This window comes from Saccoglossus kowalevskii, chromosome 6, assembly GCF_978046115.1.
Source record: "Saccoglossus kowalevskii chromosome 6, keSacKowa6.1, whole genome shotgun sequence".
Classification (NCBI taxonomy): domain Eukaryota; kingdom Metazoa; phylum Hemichordata; class Enteropneusta; family Harrimaniidae; genus Saccoglossus; species Saccoglossus kowalevskii.
Genome location: NC_140646.1, coordinates 19,494,881 through 19,506,188, shown reverse-complemented (window position 1 = coordinate 19,506,188; position 11,308 = coordinate 19,494,881). Strand labels below are relative to the sequence as shown.

Genomic DNA, 11,308 nt, shown 5'->3' with positions numbered 1-11,308 from the left:
TTATGGTTTTCAGCAAAAATACATGACAATTTTCATTCACTATTTTGGTATAGAGAACAAATTCACTAGATTTTAAATTCATTGATTTGCAGGTAAAACACATTAATTTAACAATTTAAAACCCAGTGAATAATGATATGTGTTGCATATTATATGAATTTTTTTTAGCTCCGCTGTCTATAAAGTTGACACAGCGGAGCTGTTCATATTACTGATTGTTCGTCGCCGTCGTCCGTCATCGTCGTCAACTTTACAATTTCAACTTCTTCTTCAAAACCGCCTGTCGGAATGTTTTCAAATTTGATATGCAGGTACCTTGAATGGTTCTTTCTCAGATTTGTTCATTTCATGTCAAAATCTCAAATTCTCTAATATTGGTGAATATTTTTGTCATTTTTGGTAAAAAGTTATATTTTCGACTTCTTGTTAAAAACCGCAAGTCCAATTGCTTTGCCATTATATATATAAGTACTACGTGTGGACCTCTCTTAGACTTGTTCATTTCATGATGATATCTTCAATTCTCTAATTTTAGTGAATAATTTTGTAATTTTTAGTAAAAAGTGATAATTTTGACTTCTTGTTAAAAACCGCAAGTCCGATTGCTTTGATATCACATATATAAGTACTACATGTGGACCTCTCTCAGATTTGTTCATTTCGTGATGACATCTTCAATTACCTAATTTTGATGAATATTTATGTCATTTTTGGTAAAAAGTGATATTTTTGACTTCTTGTTAAAAATAGCAAGTCTGATTGCTATATATACTATACATATTGCTCATTTTCTAATGATATTTTCAGTTCTGTAATTGAAATGTGCCTTGCTAACAGCGGAGCTATCTCAGCCAAGAGGCTGCTTGTTAGTTTTCTTCATGTATTTTAAAATGTATTAATGCAACATAATTTGTCGTGGTTGGTTTAGCTATTAATTTTTTTGGGGTGGAAAAATTACTGTAAATACAAATTGCAAAATTGGTTTGTGGCATAAACATTGAACAGACTTAAAATGGAGTCTTTCTTTCTTATTTATCTTGTGTTGAAAAACTGAAATTGACATCTGCATTTTATTTTGGATCATATGTTGGTCACAGTGCTGTTTTTGTAATCATTCATGGGTACTGGTATAAGCAATAAACCAAAAATACACATTTGTTTTCACAATTTCTTTTTTATTTCACAAAAGATATAGAATGCACAAAAAATATAATCCTGAATAAATATGAAAAGTTACACACATTGAATGAATATACATAAATGTAGGAAATAGGTAATCAAAAATTTCAACCCAGTACAAAGTATTACATTTATTTAATAACCCTGTTCTTGGTTGCTGTGGAGAAAACTTCAGCCCATTTGTAAATTACATCTTGAATTTTGTTGCAATTAATTGAGAAATGAAATGAAAATGAGTCAATGGAGCTATTAATGTTTCATTGTGAAGTTTTAGTCTTACAAATTGCCATAACCGAGGCTGCCAACAAATGACATTAAAATGTAGTTAAAGGGTGGGATCTTCATGCCACACATGCAAGAGATATGGCTCTCATATGAAAACAAGATGGTGACTTTGATGATTGTACAGACCAACCTGTACAATTTGAGACTTTACTAAGCTTTAATTAGGTAATTTCTCTGGTGATCAAAGAAGTTATTGAGATTAATTAGTGCATAATGCGCCCAGGTCAAAACTCGTACTCGTGATTTCCACTTAAATGCACTGGATTGTGGGAAAAAATCAACGTTTATCAGCAAAAATGACGCGCAGTGTGGCGACCACAACTCTTTAAAGAGCAACATAAACTGAGTAACATAACATTTTAGTTTCACAAAACAAACAGGGACCTAAGACAGATTGTGGCACATAAGTACTAGAATGAATTATAAGTACAGTTGTATAACTGGCAGACAGACGTATCATACATTGCTGGCTACAACAAGTCTGACCTTATATAGGTGCATATTTGATATATTGGTAAGCAAGGAATATGTACCACAATAAAATGTTTATATTGAAGATGAACTGCGACATATCTTTACTTTTTTTCATTGGATTGACATACTTTCAATTGAGAAACATTTTTATTATTGTTGACAGCAAGTTTGATTGCGTAACATGATACACCATAGACTAGTAGCATCACAAAGGGAAATCGATCAGCTTGAAGTTCCAACATTAATTTTTATCTATCCACTGATAACAACTGACATGGTACCCTGAAAATTTTTGATTATTCTGTCCGAATATGAAATGGATACGCTTTTAATAATTAACAACCTCAGCCAAGGCTGAACACAATCACAGTGTGTTCAGTTAAGTGGGTACACCAACTTATGAGGAATTTCTCATTATCTATATGAATGGCGGATTTCTGTAGTATATATGCACAGGGAAAAAATCTGAAATGAATTATTTAGTTATGCATGAACTTACCATATAAATTAAAGCATTTTGTGATTATTCAAAAAAACGCATATTTTTAGATGTGATTCTATTGGAAATGCACTCCTTACGGAACAAACACACCGAGTACCTGTCATATGATGTCTTCTCTGAAATGAGTTTTCAACTTGATTGATTCCTTGCTTACCAATATATCATTTCCTTCATATGGTACCATATAGCAGTAACAATATTTTGTGTCAACATTTGTCTATAATTAATCACTTTTACTAGTCAATGTAAATTTTTTAAATTCACTGTCAATTTGCTTTTTGAGAATATAATGGCAATTTAGCAGCAATACTACAACAGGAACGCATTTTGTCATTTAAAAATCTTCTAAAAATGATGTCAATTTTGTAACACTTCTAGGCATAGAAAGTGTATTGTATTATTAAAGACAGTATATACAATTTTTTTTCACCATATGGCACAGATCAAAATATTTAGATATTGATATTGTATCCTTTGCCATAAAAAACAATAATAACATGCCTTAAAACAAATACAATGTGCTATTTTCACTCTTTTGTACATGTATTTACTCTGACCCAGGTCTGATGACCCCATAATTTTTATTTCATCTTTGTAACCGTTTGTATACGTAAAAGTGAAGAAAATGGCATTATTTTTACTTTTCATGAAAATTTGACTTTAAGCTAACACATAGACATTTGAACAAAGTTGGACAGAATGACAGTTAGAAAAATAATTACAAACAGGTGATCCAACCCAGCATAATACAGTTTGGTCAAATAGTTACATTTTTGTGGCAGGAATAAATTTGCAAAAATAATTTGTATCGCGGCAGCTTTATAGCTTTGTAAATAGAGCACCAGTAGATTACAAATTTGGACAGAGTGAAAATATGAAATTTCATAAAACTCAATTTCATACCTACATACCAAAAAATAATTAATTAACCAAATGATCAATTACTATAAAAAGTATCTCTTTATGTAATGCTATATAATTTTTAAAAATAATATAATATTTAATCATTCATCATCTTGTGGTGTATTTACATGTAGTGATCACTTGTTTTATGTCAGTGACCATTTACAAAGGTCATCTATACTTTAAGTATGGTGATTGGATTTCAGTTGCTTAATATGTCAATGACCTTTCACCTTTAAGGTCTGTATTTTACACTACTGGTATACTAGTGTATTTTGAGATATCAACAATATCATCTGAAGTCTATAAACTGACAACTACTGGATGTAAATTGATTGACACCACAAGCTTTGCTAACATACACAAATATTGTAGGGTTGGTTACTGTAATTGGAATGTACCATTCACATAAAAGGGAGACTGATTGTTTTGCTGGGTGAACAAAATAAACCAATCAGGTGATGGCACGTACATTTAAATATCAGTTACTTTGTATTCACTCATCTGTTTCTATAAAGTGTAAATAAATGTAATAGTAATTAAAATTTATATAAATGTGTATACAAAGTTTGCATAAAAAGAAATGTTGTCAGCTATTACTTGCCACTATAGAATAAATGGGATTAACCTTTACACCACCAGACTTTCCCGCCCAAATATTTCTGTAATTATTTCTTATATTCTTCAATATTTCTGGAAATGAACCCTAATTTTGGAGCCAATTTGGCTATTTTTGTCCCAATCTTCTGAAGGTAAGTGCAGACTATAAACGGGACTATTTTATGAATGTGTGATGAAAAAGGGGGACTGCTGGTGAAAAGATTAAGTAACCCAGAGTATTCAAGATAATTGATGCACAAATAGTTATATTTATAAAAATAAAGCAGCCTGGCAGAAAATCAATTTTTATGAAAAAAAAAGAAGAGTTCAGTCTAGAATTTTCATCTTAAGTATGTCATTAAAATACTTTCTCAAGAAACAGATAATTTTTCTTCTGATTTCATCATCACCCTCTATTAATTTACTTAAATCCATGAAATCATCTAATGTGATATTTTTCCATATCCTGCTGAAATACTCTTGTAGTTGCATTCTTTGCTCCTTGTTCATATTATTGAGAATCTGCGATACCGGCCGAAATGTACCTTTTGTTGCCCACGCACCCACTGCTCCCCCAACTGCACCTCCTGAAATCACAATCACAAAGATAATTATATGCACAGAATTAGAATACGCTGTTGTTGGTTTCAATTTGCACCAGTTAATTTAGTCAAATAGAAATCAACATAAGAGTACTTAAATTTTTTTGTTTACCTAGTACAATTTGGTAAACTCATGAGTATTCACAGAAATATTAACCTAACACAATATATGCATGAATGGTACCCTCAGATTTGTTCACAGTGATCGTATTGGCTATATTAGTAGTGCAATGTAAATGACATATATGATCAAATTATATTTTAATGATCTAATGAGCAATAAATGTAATTGTTGGTTTACACACATTTTTCTAAGAAAAGATACAAACTATTTCACGCCCCCCTCAGATGAAATCAACTCAAAATGGAGGCAGAAACCGTTCAAAAAAAAACAGTTCAAATATATTTTACAAGGATTTGAGTGTCGTCCAATCAGCAACAAGTTTTGTGCATGGAACAAAAGCATCCCAATAGCAAATCAAAAGGTCTCATATTAAATATGGTCATGACTTGTGATTGGCTGTTAGGGTACCACCATTTTTTATCATTTATTTGATGGAACCTCACACAGAGAAAAAAATATCACGAATTTAATTAAAAACATATTGTGTACTGTTTAGCTATGTCCAAACTTAATTTGAATACATTTATAAATATTTAAACAAATTTACAGTTAAAGTAATGTGGTCGTCACACTGCATCCTATTCTGTATGGGACCCATACTGACATTCATAACGTGATAAAACACATTTGTTAACACAAAATTAGAACAAGCGCTTTGTGACGAACACCAATCCATTGGTAATCAGAGACAAGTATTTTGCCACAGTTCAATTATGAGGTACCAATGTTACACCATGAGAAGTCTGTGGTTTACAACGATCTACACAAATATATGAGTTGGTTTAATTGCATACCATTCTCAAACTACTGGAAATTGGATTAAATAAAAAGTTGAAGCATTTTGTTGACCTAGTATAAAAATTTAGTGCCAGTAATGGGGTTGTTATTTATGTGGGATACTCACCAACTGCAATACCGACAGGTCCTCCAAGTAATCCCCCAACCATAGCACCGCTACCTGCTATTAAACCACCTTTTATCGATTGATGTACTGTCACTTTCATTTCTTCTTCCTCAGCTAAAATTGCCAACAATCGTATTAAGTCATCAGCACTCACAGGCATCCTGCTTTATCTTTGAAATCGACTGAAATATATTGATTACATTTTATCTTATTTTTCATTTCAGGTTAGTTTAACGCTTTCCATATATGGAAAAAAATTGCATAAATGTATCATTACATTACAGCTCATTGCTTGGAGAATATTCATCATTGGGGAAAAAATGGCTGCACTGGAGTTATGTGATACAACTTCAGACAATGACCTTGTAAACTCAATACCTAAGCAGGTGGGATCCACCTCATCCCACAACCAATTCGGTTAGATGGAAAGTCAAAATTGTTTTGTAACAAAGATTGATTTTTGATGTGCCACCAGTGGCCAGCTTAAGGTAGAGATGCAGTTTACCTGACATGTATTTTAATTAGTTAATTAGGAAACCAAGATGACCTCCCTTGTTCACAAAACTATATATTTTCGGAAAGCTTATTGTATGAATTTTGAAATTTTGGACACTAATTTAAAATGTGCACAAAAATGTGTTTTTTTGGTCAAAAGGGATTTAAAAAAAAAACAAGTCATGAATGACATAGCCTTCGCTAGTTGTCATTCTAAAGTTGCATGGACATAAATTGGCAAACATGATTTCTATGGCATTTTCAAGTTTATAGCACTCTCCATCCAGGTCAGCATTATTCTCAGCAAAAAAAAACAGATAGCACCAAACAAGTAAAACAGGTAAAATGACAAGGAAGTATACAAATCAGATCTGCAAATATGTCAGTGTTGTGTCTGTTTGGATAAACTAGTTTGTGGCCCTGGATTACCGGTAGTTTCAATATCTCTAATAAGGACAAGATTACTTCTCGTACGACAATGATACAAATAAAGAGCAAAAATCCAGAAAAATATTATCAAGTTTTTATTATCATACATTAATATTAACAAATCGTGTGAAATTTTTCGTACAGAGAAACACATATTTATGCTTTGGTTGACAGAACTTCTCAAAGTAAAAAAAAAAGGACCTGCGAAACTTTATACAATTGTCAGACACGCAGTGAATAGTACCGCCATGTTTTTGTAATACATGCAGTTCCAGTGGCTTTGCTTTCTGAGAAAAAATTTCTGGCTCTGCACCTGAAAAAAAAGAAAGAAAAAAAGAACATTTAGTCCAAAGTAAGCAGTGGTTGTAGCAAATGTGCTCCCATTGGCTGTTAGATTTAATTAAAATAGATATTTGAGTCTTTTTAGTATGAAAAATTATTACATAATAAATTTATACCAGCCAGAAAGAAATTGCAGTTCACACTGTACTATTTTAAACATGTTCTACCAAAGTCTAGGATGAACTAATTCACCAGTCTGTTTCCACTCTACAAAGTTGTCAAATTAATATTCATGGGATTCTGCAAAAATAAAATATTACGAATGTGCAAAAAGCCCGAGTACTTGTGTTTTCAATGTCATTAAAATCTGACCAGGGATATGCCGAAAATTTCACTTGAGCTGAACCAAATGGATGCCAAGCTATCAAAAGAAATAAAAAATACTATTGAGAAAAATACAAAAAAATACATTTAATATAAAAGCAGATAGAAGTGCATAAAAACTAATCAGCAGAGGTAGTGATCATGTAATCTAAGTGTATGTCAAATTTCCTTTGAACTGGATTGAACGTTTATTCTAGAAAATTGTCTCAGATTGGCTGCTAATTTGCATACTAATTAACATATTGTAGTTGTATTAAAATAATATATATATCCGGAGTTTTGAAAAAAAAAATTATGACTATTAAGTCAACATCATGAAAATTGAGGATTACGTGAATTTGACCCCTCCCTAATATTGTATCACATATCCCTTAAAAACATGGCCGCCGTTAAATCCATCTCATTCGAGGTCCGTTATTTTCCTGCTCATAATGGAGATGAATTATGGTAGCTAAACATTGAAATTGCCACCCTGACTTCAGTACCGAAATAAATAGCTGATTGGGAAAATGTGTCTCTGTTGACAGAGGTTCGATTTACCGATAAACTTCAACACTGGTAGGTCCCGGCATGTAGGTCCCGGTCACGAGTGTAGTAACGCACTCGGGTATCATATTTACTTCAACGGTAATTTAAAAGTGATGATAGATTCATTGATATTGAATTACAGTACTTTTCAATTTTCATCATTGCTTTCAAGCAGTCACGGTTGGCCGAACTTGACTTGTGTTTTCTCGATAATTCTAGTCTAACATGTCGTCACCAAACCAAGTTTCAATCTGCTAGCAGTTGCCAAAGAACACCGGAAATAGCAATCGTGCATAACAGAATCACGATCAACGTGTTCTAAACTTTTACGTTTTTATTATTCCAGTATTTTATATGCCAAACGTAATTCCCAGGCCTCTTAAATGACGAGATAAACTTTTGATTTACACGTTTCATAACCAGTTCTTACAATAATAGCACTTTTAGCAGGACTGTTTTTTTCTGGCAAAGTGTAACCAGCACTGCGCGATCGCTAGTTTCTCACCAAAGTCAGACACAAAAGGATAAATCAAAGTTCATAATAAATACCATAAGCACAGTTTCTTACCTTTGAAACTGACGAGATAGAATTTAATCTATATAAGCCTTGTGCAAAGAAATGATACAGTACGGGAATACAATATCCTCAGACGAAAACGACGCCAATTTTCTCAGCGGTTAGACTGGCGCATGCGCAATACGTTATGCCAGTTCTCTTGGGAGATGTCGTTAAAACTCGGATTTTTCCGGCAAATTTCGCCATTTTTACTAGTAAACGATGAACGCACGCACGAACGGACGAAAGCCAATCTAGAAGCCTTGGTCAGACTTCGTCTGCAAGGGCTAATAAGCTTCTAAACCATGCTTCTGTTTCCTGTGTACATCTGTTTACTATGAAGAAAGTGCCGTCTTGAAAACTGTCTAACAGTCTATTTTGTAGGGCAGCAGCTCAAATTTCACTAATTCAAGTTTATGCATAAATTAACACCCATGCTAGTTGTCTGTACGATTGTTGTAACACTGTTCAAACAAAAACAATGTCCCGATGGCGTTTTGAAAATAAACACATTGTCAATCATTTGTGAAAATTTCAAAACAAAAGGTCAAAGCGTCTAGGAGCTATTTTAGTTCTGGGATGTGTACTAAAAAGAAGCTGAGATAATTGCTAATTTACATAACAATTCACTCAGTAAGAAGTTTGCTATTGCTCATAATTAAAATGGCTGTAACAGTTCCAAATTTAAATGTATTATCGTTTTGTTAAAATTTAAATATAGTGCATAATATGGAGATGCCGTCATTAATTTTTTTCACCATGTTTCTTTTTTATTATTTATGTACAGCCTTGCTAAATCTTGCTAAGCATGCAAAAGAGACAATGTTTGCACCTGTTATCTACACTTTAAAATCTTTTTTTTAAGCATGTTCCACTATTCACAATTCTACAAAATTTTAACAGTCTATAGTAAAGACTGTTTGGATAATAACAAGCAAAAAAATGTCACTCCCAAGTGCCCACGAACCTGCAAATATTCACCAGACAGGTATTGATTACTCAACACAATTGGTCTTAGTCATTGGCATCTGGGTACTAGGATACACACATATTGAGTTGCAGCTATTCTTGTTTTCGCTTTGGTTCGTTTTTTTTTTTTTTTTTTTTTTTTTTTATTGCCAAGTAGACATGATATAGGCCTAGCTACCCCCCAAAACAAACAAACAAACTACAGCGAAACCAAGACTAAGTTGCCAAGAGCTATATAACTGTAGATAATAAATGCCACAACTGCCAAGCAGTACTAACATTTAAACATGATAAAACAAATACGTAAATCTGAATTTGTTTTGTTTGTTTAACAGGTAAATAAAACGATTACGCATTTAAGAAATTAAAAGAAATGCACTTTCTGTTATTTTGTCGATTGTTTAGTGCAATCTATGAGCAGACAGACGACAGAAACATAGTTTAATTCAGGGCAGTGCATAAGAACAATTCAACGGCATGTGGTTACCGTTATTAGTCTTACTGTTAATGGCGTTACATTATTGCGTATAAAACATTTCAGAGCGAACTTTGAAGGAGACTGCGATACATCTATCTAACTGAGGTACCACAGGCGGTACAAACTCACCTATTTAGTATTACAATGCTTCAACAGCTAGAAATGTCACCGACTTCTCCCTGCTGATTGTTAGTAAATTCATACAGCCAAGATGTACAATGCTGCAGTGGTTATTATCGCATGCAGTTTACGATTCTATCAACTATAATATGTGATTAAGGTGACTCAATTGGTTGCTAAGGTGCGTAAACCATGGTCACGCGTGATCTCGCAGCTTGCGAAAAATGGATTATTATTGGAGAGTTATTGCAAGCTGTCGGTCTCGTTGTTCGTATGTAAATCTGCAGGGACTGTGCACGATATGCAAATTAGAACATTGACAACACAAATCCGATGACGTGATATACTTGTTGACTTCCGGGTTTACTCCCGCTCTGTCGTTCATATTGCATCATGCGAAATTCATGATAATGACTTCATAAATATTGGTTTACAAATTTTAGATTTTATGCTTTAAAAATATAATGTTTAGAGTTTAAAAAAAATCGTTGACTGTTCGAGTTTAGCCGTGGGTTTGCATAATTTGACAACCACCATGAGATGATCACGTGCGATTTGTTTTGGTTGGCAGCACTCGCCACGAGGAAGGGGCGTACTATTTTGAGGGACTAGTATTTCGCCGCCGAAATGATTAAATACGTTCAAAATTGTGTTATAAGAAAAGTTGTGTAAAGAATTAAAAGAAAGGGTTATATTGGAGATATAGACGATCACAATATGTTTGTATCATCCAAGGTGTTAAACTTATGTATATATTTATATTTTTTATTAGACGCACAAAATCCTTAGGAAAGGATAAAAAGGGTCTTACAGAAAGAAATTTAAAAGAAAACTACAATCTAAAAAATAAAACAAAAAATAAAAACTTTTCTAAAAAAATAAAACAAGTCAAAAACAAAAAAGACAATTTGCAGCCAATGGTGAATACAGAATATAGAATGAACACAAAATGTAGCCTAATACACTGATAGTTGTTGCTGTTTTGTTCCATAGCTGTTTTTTAAGAAGACAGCTAAGGCTGGTGCTAGAGTATGGTTTGCCATAATCAAAATGAATTTATTCTGACTATTTTCTTTATCAAAATTTGGAATTTTATTTTGTGCAGTCAGGAATAATTTGTCCCTATGGTGACTGTAAGCTGGACATTTCATTACAAAATGTTGCTCATCCTCAACTATATTTTGGCTGCACATATCACATGTTCTTTTATCCAGCGGCACATTATTATGTCTGCCTTTCTCAATTTTAAGGTCATGGTTGCTTGTCCTGAATTTTGCAATTAACCTTCTAAGACCATGGTTCTGCATATTAATTAGGTAATTTTCAATTTTTAAATCTTGTTTGAAAAGTATGTATGTTCTTAGTTTGTTTTTAGCCAAGGTTTGTTTTCTATTATCATTATTTTTTTATGAATAAAGTCTAAATTTTTTTAAATTATTTTTTCACTTGAGTTTACAATGGTGACAACATCTAAATCTTGCATGAGGGTTTCTA

The 11,308-nt window shown here is 32.8% G+C and overlaps 1 protein-coding gene across 1 annotated transcript; it reads right to left on the bottom strand.

The window, feature by feature from the left end:
* Positions 1-1,154: 1,154 nt before the first annotated feature.
* Positions 1,155-10,074, bottom strand: LOC146741864 (protein C19orf12 homolog). The gene is made up of 3 exons (XM_085500152.1): positions 9,824-10,074; positions 5,574-5,755; positions 1,155-4,530 (listed from the first exon to the last, which is right to left on the bottom strand). The coding sequence occupies exons 2-3, from the start codon at positions 5,731-5,733 to the stop codon at positions 4,271-4,273; spliced, it is 420 nt and encodes a 139-aa protein (XP_085356278.1). The 5' UTR covers positions 5,734-5,755; positions 9,824-10,074; the 3' UTR covers positions 1,155-4,270.
* Between the last annotated feature and the right edge of the window lie 1,234 nt (positions 10,075-11,308).

Excerpts from the sequence above, each read along its gene's own strand:
- LOC146741864 (XM_085500152.1), bottom strand. The coding sequence starts at position 5,733 with ATGCCTGTGAGTGCTGATGACTTAATACGATTGTTGGCAATTTTAGCT. Across the intron at positions 4,531-5,573 it reads ACCTGTCGGTATTGCAGTTG|GAGGTGCAGTTGGGGGAGCA; the intron begins GTGAGTATCCCA and ends TTGTGATTTCAG.